This window comes from Toxotes jaculatrix, chromosome 2, assembly GCF_017976425.1.
Source record: "Toxotes jaculatrix isolate fToxJac2 chromosome 2, fToxJac2.pri, whole genome shotgun sequence".
Classification (NCBI taxonomy): Eukaryota; Metazoa; Chordata; class Actinopteri; family Toxotidae; genus Toxotes; species Toxotes jaculatrix.
In genome coordinates this window covers 16691636-16714538 of record NC_054395.1, presented here as the reverse complement: position 1 = coordinate 16714538, position 22903 = coordinate 16691636, and the positions used below count along the sequence as shown (strand labels likewise).

The 22903-nt window shown below is 39.9% G+C and overlaps 2 protein-coding genes across 3 annotated transcripts; one reads left to right on the top strand and one right to left on the bottom strand.

The window, feature by feature from the left end:
- mipa (major intrinsic protein of lens fiber a) lies at positions 1-1259 on the top strand. Its single transcript, XM_041047832.1, has 4 exons — positions 1-360; positions 577-741; positions 876-956; positions 1074-1259. The coding sequence occupies exons 1-4, from the start codon at positions 1-3 to the stop codon at positions 1257-1259; spliced, it is 792 nt and encodes a 263-aa protein (XP_040903766.1).
- Positions 1260-3951: 2692 nt separating this feature from the next.
- Positions 3952-22903, bottom strand: stat6 (signal transducer and activator of transcription 6, interleukin-4 induced). 2 transcript variants are annotated; one of them, XM_041047811.1, is made up of 21 exons: positions 22587-22903; positions 15156-15301; positions 14821-14965; positions 14143-14223; positions 13901-14005; positions 13467-13650; positions 12028-12128; positions 11294-11442; positions 10745-10861; positions 10411-10578; positions 10132-10219; positions 9923-10045; positions 9581-9673; positions 8216-8419; positions 8038-8132; positions 7809-7942; positions 6754-6903; positions 6600-6660; positions 6394-6474; positions 5809-5916; positions 3952-5693 (listed from the first exon to the last, which is right to left on the bottom strand). In XM_041047811.1, the coding sequence occupies exons 2-21, from the start codon at positions 15287-15289 to the stop codon at positions 5633-5635; spliced, it is 2382 nt and encodes a 793-aa protein (XP_040903745.1). In that variant the 5' UTR covers positions 15290-15301; positions 22587-22903; the 3' UTR covers positions 3952-5632. The 2 variants fall into 2 exon arrangements, with proteins under 2 accessions (XP_040903745.1, XP_040903753.1); XM_041047819.1 differs by lacking the exon at positions 13901-14005 and having other exon boundaries at positions 22587-22900.

The window sequence follows — 22903 nt, the reverse complement described above, 5'->3', positions numbered from 1 at the left end:
ATGTGGGAGTTCAGATCTATGTCTTTCTGGCGGGCGGTGTTTGCCGAATTCTATGGCACCATGTTCTTTGTTTTCTTTGGGCTGGGGGCAGCCCTCCGCTGGACCACTGGGCCCCATAATGTCCTCCACGTTGCCTTTTGCTTTGGGCTGGCGGCTGCCACCCTCATCCAGTCCATCGGCCACATCAGTGGAGGTCACATCAACCCAGCTGTTACCTTTGCCTACCTGATTGGCTCCCAGATGTCCCTGTTCCGCGCTTTCTTCTACATCATAGCCCAGTGTCTCGGAGCACTGGCTGGTGCTGCCGTGCTCTATGGGGTCACACCCAGCAACATGAGGGGAAACCTGGCACTTAACACGGTAAGATCACCTGCCAGGAATTGGGATACTCATTAGTTCAAGTAAACAGATTCAATAAACATCAACATCATTCAAAGGGAAAAAATCACTGCGTGTGTTTATGTTTTCCAAAATTGCATCTTCATTGTACATACAGCAATTTAAATGTATCTAACAAACTTAAAACCATGTTATTTTATGCACTTACATCTTTCTTACCCCCTTTTCATCTTTCAGCTGCAGCCAGGCATCAGTCTGGGCATGGCCACCACCATGGAGGTCTTCCTCACCCTGCAGCTTGTTGTCTGCATCTTTGCTGTGACTGATGAGAGGCGCAACGGACGCCTGGGCTCTGCTGCCCTCGCCATCGGCTTCTCTGTGCTCATGGGGCATCTTCTCGGGGTAAGAACCAGCGTCGGGTCTAGAAGATTGCAACGGCTCACTAGGTTCATACAAAGATCTGAGCATTGAATCACATCATACATATACACATTTACAGACTTAATACTAAACGACTCTCTCTGCCTTTGACTTAGATGTACTACACTGGAGCCGGAATGAACCCGGCAAGGTCCTTCGCCCCTGCTGTCCTGGTCAGGAATTTTGTCAACCACTGGGTAAGCTGATCATATCTGTAAATATTTTTTACAGTACAAACTGTAAAAATCATAGTGATGTGACATCTTCACACTCATTGACACATTCTGCACTTCGTTTTTTTTTGTTCATGACAGGTGTACTGGGTGGGTCCCATGATTGGTGGGGCCATGGGTGCTCTGCTGTATGACTTTATGCTGTTCCCCCGTATGCGTGGCCTCTCCGAGAGGCTCGCCACACTGAAGGGCACCCGGCCCCCAGAGGCTGAGGGCCAGCAGGAGACCAGGGGAGAGCCCATCGAGCTCAAGACACAGGCCCTATAAGCCTGGAGTAGAAGATTGGCTTTCTGACCCCCATCCCTCACCTGTCGCGCCTCACTCTGCACCCTCAGTTCCTGGTCCATCCTCAGCCCACTCAGCGTTTCTGCACACATACCTCCTCCCCGCTTCCACACATGCTAACATAGATCCCGAACTCCTTGTTGTGCATCCAGAACTGGACCTAGTGACATACAGTGAAGGGGCACCCACAGCCCTGACCATCTCTCCTGATTTCTCATCCACCCATCCTTCCTCCTCCTCCTCCTCCTCCTCCTCTTCCTCCTCCTCCTCCCCCTTGGACTGCAGGACAAAGATGGAGGGTTAGAAGAAGACTTGCCACTGAAGGAAGCACCCTGTGCCCTGTGGCATAGGGAGTCAGTCACTCCTGGCTGACCAGGTGGCTATAACTGCTCAGGACAGTGGCCTCTCTATCTTTCCTTCCCTTTCTCTCTCTTTCTGTTTTTCTCCCTATTTTGTAGTCTGCTAGGAGTGAAGCTACAGTAGAGCAGTGGACTTCTGCATGCTTTTCCATTTTGATCCAGTTTGATCTCGCCCTTTGTTTTGTTTCGTTTCATGAACTTTGGGTTAATTACATGTACGTATTGTACTTTACCAGTATTTATTCGGCTCACATTCTTCGTCTTTTTTTTTTTTTTTTTAGCTGTACATGTGAGTGTGAGAGAGACAGAGAGTGAGTGTGCATGCATGTCTGTGTGCATGTGTATGCTTGTGTGCTTGTTTTAACTGATCATTTTTTCATTTTTCATTGCTACAATCCTTTGTCTGTATCGAGATTATCATGATTATTATTATTTTTGATTTATCATGCAAACTTATTTTAGGGAAAGATGCTGCCTTTTCCGTGCCCTCACTGATACTGCAAAAGTTCAACACAAGTTCAACAGATTGCATGTTTTTGAGTAATCCCCTTTTTATATCAGATGAAAATAATTTATGCCTTTGAGTCAAACCTTAAAGCCAAATTCATTCAGTTTAGAGTTTGTGTCTCAGCCAGTGAAGCACACACACATTCATATTTATACTGAAATAAACACAAAACACTAAACCATCTGGTCTTTTCTGAGCTCAGTCTTCAATGAAGTTACAATTACAAACACTTGAAATGGTATAACTGCCACCAAATCTGTTACCCATCGCTCTATAAGTGGGAAATCTATGGATTTCCACCACATTTAGAAAACTTATACAGTACTTGTGTTGGGTTACATCTTAAATGACTTTCTGACATGATTTTGTCCTTGAAGCTTTAGAGCAGCGCTTTTCACTGATTCATGTACAGGTGTGTGATAGTTGGTTTGCTTTTATTTTTGCGTGTCTGCCATGGAAAAACAAAGAGAGCAAACCTGACAAGCTGTTATGAGGAACAAGTGTTTTCTAGTTGAATTGTGTTGTTTGACATGACTGAAGGGTCTTTGTTACATCACCTCGAGGTTAGAAATGAAAGAGTGCATGAGGTGTGGTGGCTTCTTGCTGGTGTTGGCAAACACCTGGTGCCTTCTCTTTTCTACGCTGAGCTGGGTAGCTTTTTAGGAGTGAAATAGTTTCATTGGTCAAGCCCCTCTCTGATATTTGGGAGAAGAGAGAAGGTCACCGCAAGGCGACTGAAATCTTTAGTGTGTTTGTACAGGGTGATAAATGTACACCTTTATTTTCATACAGTCTAAGAGAGCGAATGAACTTTGAAGTTGAAGCTCTGCATTGGCCTGGTGTCCCCTCTCTCTTCCATCCCTCCTTCATTCACCCTACCTCCTCCCTTTGTTTATGAGGCAGCCGTCTTGTTCTGCTCTAATGAGGGGACATCTAAAGCTGCTGGGATGGAGGGAAGCGGACGGGGCACTGAGATAAGTTAGCGTTTTGACAAACTTCACCAGAGCAGTGACTGAACCAGACATGTAAGCTGATTCTCTTTCTGCTTCCTCTACATAACCTTTTTTTTTTCAGTGTGATTTCCCTGGCAGTGGTTGAGTAGAATTTACATTTTAGTGGCATGTTGAAATTAGAATTTGTGTTCTAATGGAAAAGCTTTGTGATGTACAGTGTAAAGTTTTCTTTTTTAAAAAAAAAAAAAACAATTCATGATTGTTGAAACTGGATGGATAGGAAATATAATATCCTAGATATGCGATGTCTCCTCTTTGGCTGATGGATTATGGAAATGATGCCAATTATTTTCTACACCAAAATGCTTTCATTCAATGGACAGCCTTTATGGTACCAGGCATACCTTCCCAGTCTCAATGCCATTGATTTATTATTTTTATATGTCAAAAAAATCCAAAAATTCTTATGTTTTCAATCCTTTTTTTGTCTGTTTTTTCTTTTAGACTCACTGTAGAAAAATATGTGATTTAAATAGTTGGTTCTATACAGAAGAGACCTACATTTACATATACTACATAAGTTAACCTCAGATATATGCAGCAGTTATCATATATGACATATTTACTTCTGAGAACTAAATCCTGTCATTTACATAATAATTTGCCAATCAGATGAGGTTATTTCTGTGATACTACTGGGGTAGTGAAAGTTGCGATTCATCTGTCTCCAACTGCTTGCATAGCACATACTCCTCCAGTGTTTCAGAATTCGCCACAAACAGCTGTGGCATCAAGGTTGACTTAAGGGGCATAACTAATTTCTTGTAAATAAATTCACAAAAATATTTTTCATATTTTGAGAAAAACTGAGATTTTACTGGTCACCATAGTTGTACGATTATATGGACTGTAGTATTTGCAAGGGGATGATTTACCGCAAAGTCACTCCACATGATATAACAGGTTATCATCCGGCAAACATACATGCTACATGTTTCTTCCAACACAATATTATATTATATTATTACATGCACAGCATTGACAGTGATGGTAAGTAGTGCAAAGCTTCTTAAAAATCCAAAAGTTAGTTTATGGAGAAGACTGGTTTTAATATACATTAAGATGTGAATAAAAGCTGCTAAGATCAGAGAAAAATTAAATTTGGAGCTCCCACGATGCAAAGGTAATGCATCCCCTGTCAGAATAATATTGTTCTTCACCCTGTGACGTTTAACGTGTCCAATTAACTGCGGAGCTAATTATGTCTTTACTTTTCATTTTGTACAAAATGCCTAACAGTTATTTTCATTTTTAAAAGTACACAGCTCTAACAACACAAAACAATGACATGGCACATTGACAGGTTACACAAAATTACCCTCATTTAGTTACATAGAATAACATCTAATTTGAAAGGTTCCATCTAAGAATAAAAAAGGAATGATGGTTTGGAAATATTCTTCTGATCATTTACTTTCGCTGTTTTAATCAGTTCTATCAATCCAAAGACTGAAGACATATAGAGACATAAGACTAAGACATAAGACTGCATCACAGACAGAGCATTTTTTTTCGTGCATTAGGGTATCTAAATAAAAAAAATCTAAAGCATGCAATCTAACATTTATGCTCAATTACTGGCAGCTGAAACATACTTACCGATATATCTAAAATATAATATAAGCACTGCCCGCCACCATTATTATCACCACTTCTATTGTAAATGTCCAATGTGATATAGTTTCACACTTAACAGTGATGGAAAAGCTTATTGTTCTTTTTATGTTCTAATCCTACTATTAGAACACTATTCCACAGAACAGGTTAGAGTCACAAACACTGACTGACTCATAGCTGTGCTATGAAGAATTAACCATGTATAATGTGCATTACTGCAAGATGGAGTGTGTAGCCTACCATAGCTGAGGCTTTTCAATCACAAGGAAGAGTTATATACAATAGGGAACTGCCATTCAAATATGCTTGCCTTAGCATGACCAAAACAAAAAAAGAAAAGAAAAGCAACAAGCACAAAGAACAATATGCGATATCTTCTATAGCCAAAAAAAATCTCTACTATCCACTATCTCACTGTCCACTGATTGGTGATGTCCTGTTACCTTTACCTTTCCATTTCAAAGTATCACGTTGTCTGCTATCACATGTGTTTGGTCATGGCTGGAAAAGCATTTTAAACTATACAGTAAACCTCTCATTTTCCAAGCAAACCAAACAAAGAAATCAGCATCAACAAACCCTCCACCAGGGAAGACAGAGAAAATTAAAATTAAAAAAAGAAAAGTTTTACTTGCCCTTCTGCTTTCACCAGCTCAACTCAACACTTTGAGTCCCAGAGAAATCAAATTTGTCTCAAAAAAGTTTTTACTCAAAGGCAGATGAAGCTGTAGATGGAAGGTGGAAGTGAAGGAAGAATGTCTGAAGAAAAAATGCCACATTTCCCTCCTGTGACAGTCAGACGGGTGACTCTGGTCTGTGTTTGATGTCAGCTTTGCACTCCAAAAACAGGAAATCTTCCTAATTATTCAGAGTCTGGAGAAGACTGTCCAAATCTAGCTCCATATTGTTACTTTGGGCACTAGACAACAGAGACATACACATAATACCATCTCAGCACTGTGTAAAACTATTTTTGGAAAAGCTAACAACATGGCAATGGAATTTTTGCACTGACATGAAGACAGAAAACCTACTAGGAAACAGGAGGGGTAGGGCTGAACTCCACATCAGGACTAGTTGCACTTTCCATTATCTCTTGAGGGATTGTCTCTGCTGGGCTGAAGGGCTGCGGGAACTGATGCCTGAAAAAGACACGGTAGGAACATGTGTGCTATCACCTGGTCACCTTTAAGGTGTAATTTTTCACTCATGACCTTTTAATGTCAAGTAATCACTACTACATATGTATCACACTGGATTTTTCTCAAAATGTGAGGAAAAAAAAAATTTAAGCAGCAGGGGAGAGTAGTCAAATACATTTCATGTGCTGTCTTTAAATATAACTTTGCTGTCCTGGTGTAAAGAAGATATTTGAGTTACCTTTGATATGCTCAGATATTCTATTTTATGAGACTTTATGGAAGATGATGCTGCATGTCAAATGTTAGCTAGACACCAAAGTCCAAGACAATAAACTGAACATGGAAGACAACAGCAACAGCTACTGCAATGCAAAACACAAACACTGGAATATTTAAATGGAGGATTTAAGGGCAGCACCAGGGAATAGTGGTGTGGGGATAAAGTGAAAGAGATAAAGGTGTAGAAGTGACACTTACACGGGGAAGGTACCAGAACTGTGAGGGTTCTCAGCCATAGGTGTCATGATGGCAGGTGGGGGTGTGGCTGAGCCAGCTTCCCTGCACACACACACACACACACACACACACATACACGACATGTTCCCAGCATTTTCCATTAATGAATGAAAATGACTTCAAGTGCATCACATTACATAGTTAATTTGTAATAAAAACGTCCTTACGGTCCGACTTTAGTATGCAGTGACACAGGGATGTAACCTCCGATGGGTGACGCTTGAGGCTCTGTTTCAAACAACAGCAGAAAAAAAAAAGAACTCAATCTATTAGTTGTCTTAAAACCATAAAATTGACTCTGTGCGCATAAAGACTTATTACCTGAGTAGAATTTTTTGAAAACGTCATGTTTAGGAAAGTCAGGATACAGGAATGTTATGTGATTGATGTCACGGATGCGATCACCAAGGCTACGGATCTCAAGGTCTCGCTTGGTGAAGGGCTGGATATTCTGGATTTTCTGGCCCCCATCTAGTAGAAAAAAAAATGTTTGATGTGTGAGTTCATGTGTTTGCATGAGAGAGACAAAGAGAGGAAAGGAGGGAGGGAGAGAGTAATTATTACTTTATCTTTCTACCATGCACTGCTCCGTCTGTAGGACATCTGCACTGTGCAGAACTTTAACACACTGCTATTACAATAACAACAGCATGTAACGCATGTATCTCTTGATAAAAGCCTCTTTGGTCATTTTAAAAAAGAATCTTTTGTCATAAAAAATAATCCAGGTAAAATGCACAGCAGCGTATGCGACAGAAACCTTAAAAATAAATGGTGTTGCAGCCTTTAAAAAAGCCTGGTTGTCTAACAATGTAATAAATGGGTGAATGTAATAAAAAATTATGTTCAAATGTATTTAAAGATCAAAAAATACAAAATCTGTTTTAATTTAGGCACAAGATGAGGGACTTTAACGAGTTAAATTGCACTTATCAAAAATGAAGTTACATAAAAATAGCATAAGATAAGATACACCTTTATTAGTCCCACAATGGGGAAATTGCATCTGTCACAGCAGCAAAGAGATAGATACAGGCACCCAGAATATACAAAAATATCAAAAATATAAAGACTTGCGATTTACCATAGAAAAATAAAATGGCAATATACACAGCGTGAGCAATATATACAACATTGAACCACTGCACCCAGTATGGGCACAGTATAGACAGTCTAGACAGAAGAGTGTTAGCAGAGGTGGATTACTACACAACATATAAAAGCTGTATGACTGCCCTTGTGACCTCGTCAGCACTGAATTTTCAGGGTGTACCTCAGCATCATCGTAATCCAAACACGAAACAGAGGAGTTTGAGGGGAAAAAAATATTAAACCAAACACAATCAAACTCAAACTGATGCCACACCAACACTTACTCTCTGTAGCAGACACATAAGCAATGGTGATGCCTCCAATCTCAGAGTCACTAAAGCGAAGCAAGAACGTCCCGTTGGGTCTGTCTTTGAGAATCAGGTGTAGATGCTGCTTCCCAATGAAACCAAATATCAGCCTGATGGAGCAAATACATTGCAAACACTAGTCATTACTGCACCCTGTAGTAGGCTGCTAATATTAACTACTGAAACAGCTGTAGAGTCTCCTCACCCTTCGCTCCAGTAGGTTTTCAGGTGCTTCTTGGTCAGGTCCATTACTCCCTCAAACCACTGCCAGAAAGTGAATGGTCGACCCGGGAGAACCTCCTGTAAGATTGAAAGCCAGTGTGACATTTGAGTGTATGTCATTGTGTGTGTGTTTGTCTAAGAGGACATACACCCGAGTGTACCTTATTAAACTGGGCCCAGGAGACCATCATATTGCTGAAGTCGTCGGCAAAGTCTGGCTTGTCAAATATCTTCTGGGCCAAGAAGTGCTGGTTGTAGTGGTCCAGATTGTGCTGCGTCTGGACCTCGGCAGTGAATTTACTGTTGAGAGTGCTGCACATCATCCTCCAGGGCACACGCTCCGGCACCACGAATGGTACTCTGTCCTGATGATAACAACAAAGAGGCTGACATGGCGAATACACTGATATGAATTTACAATATTAGTAATAATAATATTAGTATAAGAATAAAAGAAACTATTAGTGAGAACAGATCGAGAGAAGGAAAGTACACCCACACTATCATCATAAATGCTTATTGTAGACATTGTTCATTTGTATTGAGTGGTTAGGCATTTCAAAAAATCAGTTTATTTCTTAGAAACCACATTAGACTATTTCCAGTAAGTACTTGGACTTGAGAGAGCAACAAGAACAATAAACAGGAAACTCATTCAGGCCACAGAGCTTGTGTGCACATTACTGTAAGTCTCAAGTCTCCAGCAGTGTGGTCATAGCAATTAAAGCATACAGTCACAGTGTTTGTCATGTAAAAATTCTACACTGTAAGCCCTTTTCAGATGACCAAAGCAACTGAATTTAACTAAGTCAGCACTGTTATTATATACGTGTGCTTTTCCTGCTGTGTCATGTCCTAAAGTCTTTCGTCACAAATATGACTTTTGTCACACACAAAATACAAGATGGGTCACACAGCCACTTTATCCTCACAGTTCATACTCACGCATGAAGTGTGAATTCAATCATTCTGCAGTTGCTCAAAATTGGAAAATGGACATGCACTTCTGAAAAAAGCTTGTGTTTCCCCCCAGACATTGTGTCAAGACATGGTCTTGTGGTCCACAACAGCCAAACATTGGGCAACTGACAGAAGCACTGGAAGATGGTGTTGAAGAAGATTATGAGAGGAAAAAGACCAAGTACTCTGAACTGGCCACTGAAGGGTTGAAGAACCAACTGAGTCCTTGATTGGTAGTTGAAGGGGTGTTGTTGTGTAAATTCCCCAGACCCCACCTCCACCCCATAATTCAACTGTAGGTTTTGTAGCTTACATTCCTCACTCCCTGCCGTGCTGAGCTTGTGGGCAGTGATGAATATTACTGCTGGGCATATTTTACGATCAAATAATCTATTCCACATGAGATGGCTGACTAAAATGTACTGTATTCACAACAGCACAGAGAGACAAGCTTTGTCACTGATAGCAGGTAACAAAAATTGACAGAACATAAGAATCAATAGCAGTTTAAAAAAAAAAGGAAAAAAAACAACAAAAAAAAAACAAAAGAATAATCTGACACTTACTGGTTCAGAAAAAGCACAGTCCCAGATGATGGTAGCCAGAGCGTTGTTGTCTTGACTTCCGTGGACAATGACAACAACCGGGAGTGAGATCGTCTATGATCAATGACATAATAAGTTTGTGACAAAAGAAGTTTGTTGATAGTCCTGTTCTCTACAAAATGTGAAATCTTCTGCATATAACCACATAGTTTTAAGATCGGTGTATCACAGCTGCAATCATCCAACAAAACTTGTGTGCTGATGAATGATATGAGAGAAAATAAGATGCAACTGTCATGGTTCTGAGTTTCAGTCTGGTCATTCATGCTATTCATTCAGAACGATGGAAAAAAAGGGCCAAACCTGTATCCTGTAGGGAGTGTCACAGCCTGTGATGGTGATCTCTGTGGAGAACAGGAGGGCAAATTTCTCCTCTGTCACAGACTCTGATCCCTTTCTGTCCGCTCTCTTGATCTTCTTGATGGACTGTTGAACCAAAGTAAGAGTTTACATCTGTTAACAAGACTGAGCAAGAACTAAATCTAGGCTGGTAAATCAAGACCAGTACATACCATATTCCTAAAGGTGGCGCATGTGCTCTTGCTTGCTGTGTTGTGTTCTAGGATGGCTGTATTGTTGATCAGTTCACCAACATTATCACTGCAGGCCAAACAACAGAGAGTTTCAATGTCAGTTTTTCCCTCCGACATACAATAATATTCAGGAAGTACCTTAAAGGAGGCCTATGGATTAATTTGAAAGCAACTGGGCTTCTTCAGTTCAGAAATGAAGAAGTTTCTCGGATGAGTGGCGAAACGTCTTCAACATGTCGTAGTGTATATGTGACTCACCCAGGTACACTACCCAGGTTCCTGGCCTGCAGTTCATTAATGATTTGTGCCTTCAGCACCACAGGCTTCCCGGGAGCTACTTTCTCCCCCAGCAGATATCGCACAGTGGTGGAGAACTTTGACTGAGTCTTAATGACCTGAGGGGGCTGCTTGTCCACTACAAGAGAGCTGAAAGAGACATCAGTTACATGAGTGAGGAAAAGATGTATGAAAGGTGAGTTTGAGGTGAAAGGAATAGTTTGAGTTAAATGAATATACTTTGTTCCACAGTTCTCCAATTTAAAAGGAGATCTGAAAATATATTTAAAAAAAGAAAACAATGTGACTGTGCTACCTTTGAATCAGAACCTGCAGAAGTTGCCCCAGCCTTTCCTGGAGCTCTGGCATCGGTTCCACTATCAGCATCAATTCCTGCCTCAGCTTCCCATTCACCCCGAGCAGCTGCTCACACCTAACAGAAAAACATATAACAACAATTAGAGAGGAAAAAAGAATTGTGAAGAAAAATTGTGACATTTTCACACCAAAACACAAATTTCAACCTGATGGTGCTATAAGCAATACTGAAAAATGGTCATTAAAATGTGGACTTGAGCATCTGTCCCTTGAATTGGAATGGAACTAATTATTAAGGTAGAAGTGTCACATGTTTGAGTGTTTGGACCTTTTTAAAGCTGTGTGCAGTACTAAGGTATTAATGTGGATTTCCTGTTTAAAAGGACATAAAACAAATCTATAGAACATCAGTTTGAGACAAGCATGTTAGTATCAAAGGTTGTCTTGCTTATAATGTTTATTAGGTGCACATTTTTACAGGATAAAAGCAATGCAACGCAGAGGCAGACAGCCCAAAAGGGAGTAAGTGGAGTGGGTTGCCCCTCACCAAGTTTGCAGAGGGTTGAGGTTTTCGTCAAAGGGATGTCCGATGGTGGCCTTGTGCTGCTCCCACCTCCACGCCTTCAGTCTGCTGATCAGTCGGGTCTGACACTGGTCCAGACAGTCCACACACTCCTGGAGCAGCTGGAAACGCTTCTACAACAACCAATTTCCAAACAGATTGAACCGACACACGTGGGCAAACGCGTGGCTGAATGTCAACACAGAATTCACAGAAATACTATTTACTCCACACATGCAAAAGTATTTTCAAGCTACTTCAAATTAAAATTAGGTTGCATTTTCTATGGATTGTTTTAATTTATTATGTTTTTTAGTCTATAAAATGTATACAAATGCATCCTTCTGAAATCTGGAGAGCTTAATCTATTGTCTACATGTTGCTCATTTTGCCTGGACAAAATTTAAATAACCCAAAGAGATTAAGTTTGTAATGAAAGATGTTGACAGATAAAGAAAAGCTGCAAATGATTGTACAGGGGTGGACAGAATCTACAGATTTTTCCCACTACCAGGAACATACTTGATAAACCTTTACCTGCGACCTGCGACAATTAGCATCAAACTACTTGAACTTAAACTCCTCTGCTGCTTGTCTACACTGTTTTGATACTGCTCAACTTCATTTTCTTCAGAAATTCTTAACAAGTAAGAAAAGGAAAAAAAGGCTAAGGTGCCAGTAATGTTGGCTCTGGCAGCATAAGCCGTTGCCAAGCTCACCGTGGCCATTGCTTTCACATTATACTCCAGCTGCTGGATGTGGTTCTGGAGTTTCTGGATTTCTGACTTTGCGGGATCCAGTCCGTTCTGTTGGATAGGCCCTGTTCAAATGAAAAATAATTTCATATAATGAGTCCATTGTGCACTGCAGGATACCTCTGTGTTTCTTTATACAAAAGTGTGCTTTCTTTGCTGCGTGTGAATGGAGAAACAAAAACAGAAAACATCTGTTGATGTTATTTTTGACACGGACGTAAAATCACCTACCCTCTCATTTTTGACATTGCAATGACAATTCCAAGTAACAGAAGACAAGAAATGCTAACGTATTACTAAACCCTGACAGATAAAACAGGTTAGACTGAGCAACACGTGAACATGCCTGACACACTAGCCAGGCAAAACAAGACCAGAAAGACAGCTGGCATGTATAGTACTACAGTACTTGCACGGTACATTGAAAAATTATTTTCAAAGATACTAAAAAATAGAAAATAGTTCATGTATGTCACTGAAATATTCTATGTTGATCTGTTTTTCCATTTTTACTTACAAATTAACGTTTATCCATAAATAGTATGTAGGAGGGGCAGGGGATTTCTAGCTGAGCAGTACCCAACCAACAGGCAGCGGAGTCACATTTACAGTATATTTTGGAAATGTTAGAGTAGTATGGAAAATGCAAAAGTGGCTGTGGAGGTAGTAGCAGTTTTATTCCGTCATATAAAAATAAGTGGGCTACTCACATTCAGACTATACATGTAAATTTGTAATACTTTTTTCTGTATTTTTCAGCTGATCTCAATGATACATTCCATTGCATAACTGGTTTAATCCTTGATGTCACTAAGGTGTCCTGCAACTAAATATAAACAAATCATAAGTCATATACAATAAAGCGGAATAGGGCAGCAACTAACGTTTACTTTCACTTCTGATTAATCTGCTGAAACTTCACATCACAGTTTCACAGACAGCCACTGAAAAATGGTGAATGATTAATAAATTACCAAGTCTGTAGTAGAGTAGAGTCATTTTATCTGTCAGTCAATTAATAAATGAATCATTTCAGCTTTAAAACGGAGTATGCCCAGTGTTGTGTACAAGTACACTTTCTTTCCCCAATATAAGCTAAATCTTAACTTAAATAGGTTTCTAGAGTAAAGACAACTGAAAGAAGTTGAAAAAAAATTGGAAATGGCTGAAAAAGCCCAGAAAATTACACTGAAAATAAATTTAAACCATGAATAACTGAATACACAAAGTAACATTCTTTTTGAAAAAAGAGGAATTAAAAATAACCTCGCTCCAATTTCAGCCTCTATGGGTTGGTAGTTGCATAAGCTCCAGTTGTAATTAGAGATTAGTGAACATGGTGCAGGGAATTTCTGAAGAAAATCTCTTTGCCTGCCTTCTATGTGGGCGTGTGCGTGTCTCACCTTGTAAACCCTCATAGTTTTGTCTCTCCCAGTTGAGATCTTCTTGCAGCTGGTGTATCTTTTGTCGGATGTCCTGGACCTCCAGTACCTTCAGAACTAGGTGGTCAACATCCTGCATGTTGGGAAAGGATGTCTCTCTGCTTGCGTACTGTTGGTACTGTGGAGGGTTGGGGATCTGAGCAGGCTAAAGACATGGAACAGTACTAAATTAATGTCAGAACTGTAGACGGCCATTATTAAAAGGAGAATAATAGTGAAAATTATCTGGAAAACAAATTGACTTGATCTGTTTCAACTGGGGAATAAATTCACACACATAAAACGTCTGATATAAGTGCACATTGCCAGAAGAAATACAGCAACAAAAAAAGACAGAATAATACAACAGTATATTCCACATCATATTTTCTTTGAAAAATGTCAACCAAGCATACCACCATTTGTTTAGGTAAACCGATGTTATAGTCCTTTGGTGTAAGACTTTTGCTTGCGACATAGTTATGCCTCTCTCCTGTGGGTCTATGTATCTGTAATGATATCTGTTTCAGAGAGCAATACTGTCACCTATATTATACACTCAGAAAACAAGCCTCACCAGGCCCTTCCAAATAATCACACAGCTAATTAGGGTGAAGTTAAACTAAACATGGGCAGTATTTGTTAATAAAGATCTTACTGTGCTGAGCAGAACCCTCTCCTTCCTGAGGATGTCCTTGACCATCACTCCAAACTGCAGAGGCTGCTGTTGGAACACAATCTGTAAAGCAAGCACACGTCTCAGTAAACTTTGGCTGATTTCAAAAGAAAACAAAACATTTCAAATGGCAAATTTGTCTGCATTCATATTGTAGCACGTTGGCCCATTCATTTTTTTTTTTTTTAATTTTGTGGTCACCACATGTATGTGGCTGGTTTCCCCACTGGCCGTTGCTCTTTCACAATGAATGGACATGCACAGTTTCTCTTACATCATAAGGGGGTGTTTGCATGCAGTGTTGCCAACTTTGCACCTTTGTCACTAGATTTACCATTCACTGTTAGATTTAGCAACTTATTTTGTTTTGTTTTTTTTTTCAAAAAAGCACCTAGTGACAAATCTAGTGACTTCCCCGACAAACCTCAGCTCTTTCCATAGACGCCAGACAGTCACCACATGCTGCCCCACAAGTGTTGGTTTTGTCACTGGTCTCAGTCACTCCAACCTGCTGCGGCCACTGGCAACTGTTTGGCTTTTATGTAATAGCTTGAAGAAACTGCATTCAACCTCAGCAGCTCAATGTGGGCATAGCACACTCTTATTCAAACCTGTCAGGTATCAGGGAGGAATATAAATCTTATTCTGAATGACACATACCATGTTCCTGCTGATCTGCATCAGCTTCATCCTGTCCACCACATTGGCATTCTGCTGAGCAATCGACTGCAGCATGCTGATGATCTGGTCCAACAGAGCTCGAGCCTGGCTCTCCTGCTCCACCTTCTCCAGCACAAAGTCATCCCTGTGAGCAAGCATATACACACCCAGGTACATGCACATGTGCATACAATTTGTGCATGTAAACATACACACAACCATACATGCACACACAACAGGACCACACATGAGCCTGCGCACACGATTATCAGATCAATTTTCAGCATTTCATATGTCTTTGCATAATGTGTGTGTGCACATGTGTTTGTGTATACCATCTTTGGTTCTCAATCCATTCAGCTAAAAAATGTCTGACTTCAATGGGGAAGGCGGATGGGGGATAGAGGTTGTTGACAGTGTCATCAGACAGGCACTGGATCAGCTGGGACATGTGTAGCCACTGGGCCATGATCAAGCAGGGCTAGAAAAGTCAGAGTAAAATCACATTATATATGACTCTTCAATTTTACTACATTTTTCAATTACTAAGGAACCAAACAGAGATGGATGTCTTACATGTGTTGCTGGCAACAACAAAGCATATACTGCAAGCTTTATTGGCTTCTGACGTGCGGAGAACCACAACAACTCACCACATTTCGTAAAGTGAAGGTCAAACCATTAATCATTCTACTTCTGAATGTGTGAAGCATTTCACCAGTATCACTTATGTCGAAGACCATTTTGATCTGAAAACTGTCTGAGTGTCATTATGTGCTGTAACTGGAAAGTAGTTTCCTGCTTATTGCTGATCAGATTTGGTGTTCAACAGATACAATATGAAGTTTCTCCAGTTTAAGCACCATGCTTGTGAAAGGTGTGAAGAGAGCCAAATAAACAAGAAAATCCTTACAGCAAGTGAAGCTATTCTGTCTGCAACATTGAGCAACTCATAACTGTTGAGTCATACTGGAGGAATGGGCCATTGTGAAATACTTCTTAGAGTGAATGAGGCAGTTTTTGTCATCTAATTTGAATGACACTACATAGCTACAGCAAACATTTTCGCTGTGAGGGAAAACTAAACCCTGTCCATCTGTCAAATACAGAATCATAAATGAAGGGCCGATTTATACTGTGCAAACCTCTGAATACGATCAAGCTCAGTCAAGGACTGACTATTTGTAGTAAATTTGTAGTAAATAGCTTTGCTCTTTCAAGGACTAGGAATCCTGTTATTAATGAGGACACTGCTGAGAAAAAAAAGAATTAAAGAATTGGTTTGACATTTTGGGAAGTACTGGAAGTTGAAGATGAGAGATGAGGAGATTGATGCCACTGGTATGTCTGTATGCTAAATACAAAGCTAGTGTCACCTAATGGTTAACTCTGCATGAGGATAACGAGCTTGGCTCTGTCCAAAGGCAACAAACTCCACCTACCAGCACTGCTAAAATTCACTAATTAAAACAATATCATCCTTTAATCTGTACACAAACAAAAGCTAAAAAAAAAACCCCTGCATTTATATAAGAGACACGCCACTGGAACGTACCAGCTACAGGCACACCAGACCTTCTCGTCATGGTGACATTAACAAACGTGGTTACGATTATGAAACCTTGATGGTTTGGTTAGATTTAGGCACAAAAACCTCTTGGTTAGGTTTAGGAAAAGATTGCGGTTACATGAGAATTTACACTACATGTAACTTAGACCTTAGAAAAGTCAACAAAACCAAAAACACAGCATATCAGTGGTGGAATAATGACAAGGTTATAAAGGTAAAAGTTTTAACAGAGGTACTGTACTCGTCAGTTTAGCAGCCATGAAGCTGATGAATGAGCCACTGACACTGAAGCATGAATAAAGCCGCTAATGCCAATCAGGCAGCACACTTTTGGTGCTCTGCATGAATTGATGCTATGTTCACTGAAATACATTTAACTTAGCTGGATGTGATCAAGTTTAATGAAAGCTATAGTGTAATGGGAAAGCCTGCTGCAGCCTCAGATTTCTGTTCTTGGCTGAAAGAAGTGGGACCTGACGTGGTCTTCTGCTGATTTGTTACTTGCATGGATAAGCATGTGTACAATTATTCCAAAGACAGTGCTCACAAGGTGAAAGCTACATTAGATCTGGCAGTGTGAAACCAATCAAGGGTGGTTTCAGCACTAAATAACCACAGGAAGGAGAAAACTATGTCTGACTGGAAAGTACATCTGTTCTTCAAAGTAATCTGAAGCCCCATCTGTTGTTTTGGCTGGATCGGGTCCAAAACAACAAGATTCAGCATGCGCCACTACCATGTTACCACTACCATTCCTTCTTGCAGCTAAGTTTGCATTTTGGGCCAGGACTTCTTTAAAGCTACCACCCACCCCCAACAACGTCAGCGCTACCATTAGCAGGCAGGAGACCCAGGCAAAGGTCCAGGAAACATTTCTGGCATATTTGGTTGGCTGCTCATTATAATCAGAGCACAATTTGGGCCACAGTTTAATGGTTTAATGCAACAATTTATAACCAAGCTTAGACTTCTCTGCTGTTGCCTTTGTTTAGATTGCTGTACTTGCTATGTTGTTTAGTCAATATTTGAGGATTCATATATAACAGTCCTCAAATATTGGCTGACTACCTAATGTGAGTCACAAGTATTTGACCTATCAGCCCTGCAATCTTAGACACAAATATTCAGGCCCCATACAGCTGAAACTGAGAGAAGTTTCTTTCTCTTGTTAGAGAAATCATACAACACCAATTTTGTATTCTCCAATACATTATCCTGCCTTGGTGAATGAGCCAGTCAATGCCAATGGTACTTGTGTTTATTCAAATAATGAAAGTCTTTCTGATCACCTCTAGTCACAGCACCCACAACGACCAACGACCCACACATTAATCATCAATTATCAGGGTAATGTGAGATGTCATATCACTATGACTACCACAGTATTGCTGCAGTACTACTCTGACTTTGTCAAAATGACCAAATGATCTAATTTTGACTTCACTTTCATCTTCGCTCTCATCTTGCAAGTCATGAACATAGATACTTGGTAAGTGGTCCCTGGTGTACACTAAAGCCTCGAAGCTTTTCTCTCTTCCCAGAGACATCCACTGCGGAAATCACTTGAGATAAGTTTCCTGTATCTCCAGTTTAGGGCCTCACAACAACTCCAGCTCAACTCACGTAACATCTTCCCCCTCTCTCTCCCCATGTTCCCTGACTGTTTCTACTGTGATGTCTAAAATAGGCAAATTGTTTATAGAATTTTGTGGCAGACCAGAGTTTCTAATTCAAGATGTAACTGAGGTTTCGAATTTGGAAATCCACAGATCTCTCTGCCAGTATAAATCAATGATAAAGCAATGAGGAAGTTTTGACCCTGATTTTGTTCCCAAAAAATCAGATGGAACATCCAGCATCATACTGAGCAGTTAGTGAAGGACAATAAACAAAAGAACTTGAATAATATTCCACTCTGGCTTGTTATGGAAGCTTATTATTCCAATTAAATCTATACAGACATCTCTGAACGTAACAGGCAACCACAACAAAGTACATTCACTCATGGTACATAAAAAAATGAGAAGGAGGGGTAATCTAATAATAATAATAATAATAATAATAATACTGAGGGGAGAATTTGAGTTACAATGCGTAACTTCATGCTCAGCTTTAAGAAGCAAAAGATTATCATAGATAAAAATCTTTATCATAAATTCTGGTTTAACCGATATTATAGTCCTTTCTGACTAGAGGTTCATACAGCTTTGCAATAAAGAACTGCAACTATAAGCCCTAATTAAATTGGACACTCAATACTTATTTTGGATTTTAAGTGCAACAAGCAGACAGGCCATTACTAGACAGTGGCTAGACCCAGATATACCTCCAACTAATGACTGGAATCACATAATTTACTAACCATCATACCATAGCTTTCTCCATGAGACTGGAACAGGACAAGATTTTGAAAATATGGAAAAACTTGATCTTGTTTATTACACCCATATGTGTTTAATGTGTCACAGCAAATGTAGGACTCCTACACAGCTTGTGAGTAAAATATTTCTTAAAGACTATCAATTGCATCTAGTTGTGGGTTTCCAGATGTGTCAAAGTATTCCATCGTTAACAAATAGAAGTAATTATTAATTATTAATACAGATTAAAATAATTTGAAAAAATGTCTTAGGCAGCATAAATTGAGTAATAAAAAAAGTGACCTTACATCTTCAACAGACTCTCAATGCACAGAATAAAGTGGGAAGAAACAGATGTATTCACCACTGTACCTGGTTAAGGATTCGAGAAGGAAAGAAAAAACAACACAATATATGATAATATGTTATACGTTGTGGAAAATTCATGTCACATTGTGTAGCTGATGTCACTGCATAAATTAGTACTGGTCATTTTCCACTGTCATTATCTGACAATAACGTGGGGAAAGTCCTCCAACCTAAACAACCAAAGAGGCTGCTTTTTCTTGCTTTGGTGGCCCATCCTCCTCCCAAAGTGAAATCTGTTGCCCTATATACAGCGTCATCTGACTTCCCCCTTTGCTGATCTTCTCCATTAAATGTCAGAAAATAAAGGAAAAACACCCATCACAATATCCCAAAACAAAAGGAGAAGTCTTCAAACAACTCGGTTTCTCCAACTAACAGTCCCAAACCCAGATATCCAGTTTAATATTTAATAGACGAAGAATTTAAGAGATAAATTATTCAATTTAGAGCTAAAACAATTAGTTTATTAGTAAGTCAGTCAAGCAACAGAATATGAGTTGACAGTGTTTATGATAATCAATTCATGGTTCAAATTATGTTTTAAGCAAAAACCTTTTGGGTTGGGGACAGTTGAAGACATCACCTTTGGTTTTGGAAACTTGTGATTATTTTCTGACATTTTGTTCGACCAAAGAATTAACTGACTGATCAAATACAAAAAAAAAAAAAGAAAAGAAAAAGCTGTGACGATGAAAATACTCCTTAGATGAAGCCATAACATCCGGCTGACAGAAGCTACTCAGGTGTGAACCTGCAACGATTTGTCAATTTATCAGTCGATCGACTAAACATTGATTGGCAACTATTTTCATAAACAAATAATCAGTTAGCCATTTTTTAAGTAAAAGTGTCAACATATTTGCTGTTTCTAGCTTCTCAGATAGTAAATTTAGACAGCTGCAGCCCTGTTAAAGTGAGCAATTACTAAAACAAAAGCCTTTCATGGTGTTCATGAATATCAATACAATATAGATTTTAATTTGCAAATACAGATGAGGTAAAGGTAGAATTTTGTAAAACTGCTTTAAGGGAACCAAGGAAAGTACAGCACCCTGCTTGCATTCCTAATAATCACCATTGAGAAGCACACCCTTGATACGCTCTATCACCAAGGTGCGTCCAGGAGGACCAGAAAATAATGACACACAACACAAACCCAATTGTTATTTTTTCCTTGCAGCATTTCTCTCCTCTAGCTAACAATAACACCTTAAAACCTTGGCAATGAATACAGCCAACTATTAGAAACCTGGCTGCCACCGGACAAAGGGCTGTGCACTCACTTTAATGTTTTCACTTCCTAAACCACCAGTTTAATAACCAAACAGACCAAGTCTTAAAAGCCCAAATGCATAGACTTTATCAGATAAGTAAAGATAAACTTCTCTAAATTTTGTGGGCTAGATCACCAGATGTACTCCCCTGGCAGTGTAAACACCTCAGATCAAGTCAACTTGCCCAAAGCAACAAATTAGATTCTCAAGTTGGAAGCTGGACAATGCAACCATCCATCCATCCATCTTCTATATCATTTGATCTGTCAGGGTCGTGGGGGGGCTGGAGCCTATCCCAGCTGAGTACGGGCGAGAGGCAGGGTACACCCTGGACTGGTCGCCAGTCAGTTGCAGGGCCGACACACGCACACACTCACACCTAGGGGCAATGCAGAGTAGCCAACTGACCTAATGTGCATATTTTTGGGATTGTGGGAGGAAACCCAGAGAAAACCCACACAGGCACAGGGAGAAGATGTAAACTCTGCCCAGAGGAGCCCAGACTGTGAGGTGACAGTGCAAACCACTGCACCATAATAAAAAAAACTTTAACAAGTTTAAAAAAGAAGAAGCCTAAGAAGAGCAACAGAGGAGGGGTTCCTCCTCCTATACAGACATGCATTAAATATTATATATGAAGTTAAGATAGAAACAATAGTAAACACAATGATATGTGGTAATGGTAAATAAACTACACAAATATGAAAACCTCTGAGACCATAATTATCTTTCCGTGTTTTCTGCTAGTGCAGGTGTCGTACATGTACTGTAGATTTTTAATGAATATATAGATGATTAAGTTCTTCAAAAAATTCAATCATCTGAAAAGTCCAGCCTCAACATTCATACCAATCAAACTATTTGATTTGATGAGATTTCAAAGAGAAAGTGAAAGGCTTCCCTACTGCTGTTTCATGGTGTGTGGGAGGTACAGCACAGTAGCGGCAAGGACTCAGAATGGATTCTTCAAGGACTGCAGAGTGATTTGGGAAACCAGTTGCGAATATGAGTGATAATTTCAAGCCTTCGCCATTGTTCAAATATTTTGTAATATTAAACGTTTTCACTGCAGATTCTGTCCTCACAGGAGTGTGTGGCCATGGTCCTATTGGCTGGCTTAGCCTTATGTCAACACTCAGACACTTGTGCTGCAGAAGCAGCTGGAGTTCTCACTGAGGCAGGTCATCACCCATCTCAACTTCTTGGTAATAGCTGCTCATTGTCATGCACTGGTTCTGGTGGCCAGAAAATTAAGTTACACATGTATCTGATGTTGCCCTGATACCTCAAAACTGGACTACTGCCAGTCTGAGTTTTATAACTCTGAGAATATACAGACTCTATACAGAACATACAACAGTCACTTTACCATTTACTTGAGTGGGAAAGTGTCAAGCTTGTGCATCCCACTGTGTGTATGTATAATACAATGAAAGTTACACACTTGCGAACACGGAGTGTCACCGCTGCCCTGACTTGCTAACTTGTTGGTATAAACACCTCACTTTTATACGCAGGATGCATGATATCCACATTAAATACAGTCATACAGAGTTAGCTAAACTTTCACATTGGCATTCAGTGCAGCTACATATTGTACTGTTTGTGTTTGTCTGGGATATAAAATGCATTATCTGTTATTTTTATTTTGAGAGCTATGATCTGATATAACACTATTAAAATCTAATCGATCCCATCAGTGCTTGGGTGAATCGATTAGATTAAACCGTTAGTGCAACAACAACAAAAAAAAGAATTTCTAGGAACAGTACAGTAGATCAAAGAAAACTGCTTGCTGGGACTCAGAGCATGGAGGGAGGGACTAAATTGATCAAGACAATTGCAGTTGCCTCGTTCATTACATAACTCTCCTACATTTCATGAAAAACAAAACAATGATTAAAGGCACAGCTGAAGCCTAGTTTTACTTGGAGACGGTGGAAAAAAAAACCTGGACATACTCATTTTAATGACCTGCATTAAAGTGTGACGGCCTGTATTTCAGGCCGACACACATCCTGCGTCAGCCTTTTTTTTTTTTTTTTTAAACGTGACAGAGACGCAGACAACCCAAAAAATTTATAATGCACCGTTCTCACAGCTGTCAAGGCCTCATCAAATGCAGGTTCAACTATTTAGTACAGAAATACTTGAACAATTAAAAAAACAAACAGAAACTACATGTACTCTCACCTTTAGTGAAATGGAGATTTCAAAACATTGAAATGTGCTATGGTCCGTCGCCTCTTCCTCCTCTTCTGTCTCATAAGTACTCCGCCTGTCCGAATATCCTACTGAACATTTCGTCCCATCATCACCCAGTTCAACGCCGACGTTGACCCATAAAAGCTGGACACACTACAGCCGTTTTAACCGAAGACAAATTAAGTTTTGATCGCCGAGCGGTTGACACGGGGCACGGACAACTTTTAACAACGCAGAAAGTAGGTTAGGCTCACTTCCCTGTTACGCACGATGTGCCACTAAACGGAGGAGCGCGCTTTATTTCC

What these genes read in the sequence shown, in the direction of transcription:
- mipa (XM_041047832.1), top strand. Translation starts at nt 1, where the DNA reads ATGTGGGAGTTCAGATCTATGTCTTTCTGGCGGGCGGTGTTTGCCGAA. An exon ending in TCATGGGGCATCTTCTCGGG is followed by an intron (nt 742 to 875) that starts GTAAGAACCAGC and finishes CCTTTGACTTAG; the next exon opens with ATGTACTACACTGGAGCCGG. An exon ending in GGAATTTTGTCAACCACTGG is followed by an intron (nt 957 to 1,073) that starts GTAAGCTGATCA and finishes TGTTCATGACAG; the next exon opens with GTGTACTGGGTGGGTCCCAT.
- stat6 (XM_041047811.1), bottom strand. Translation starts at nt 15,289, where the DNA reads ATGGCCCAGTGGCTACACATGTCCCAGCTGATCCAGTGCCTGTCTGAT. An exon ending in AAAACCTACTGGAGCGAAGG is followed by an intron (nt 7,943 to 8,037) that starts GTGAGGAGACTC and finishes TTGCTCCATCAG; the next exon opens with GCTGATATTTGGTTTCATTG. An exon ending in CCTACCCCTCCTGTTTCCTA is followed by an intron (nt 5,694 to 5,808) that starts GTAGGTTTTCTG and finishes TCTGTTGTCTAG; the next exon opens with TGCCCAAAGTAACAATATGG.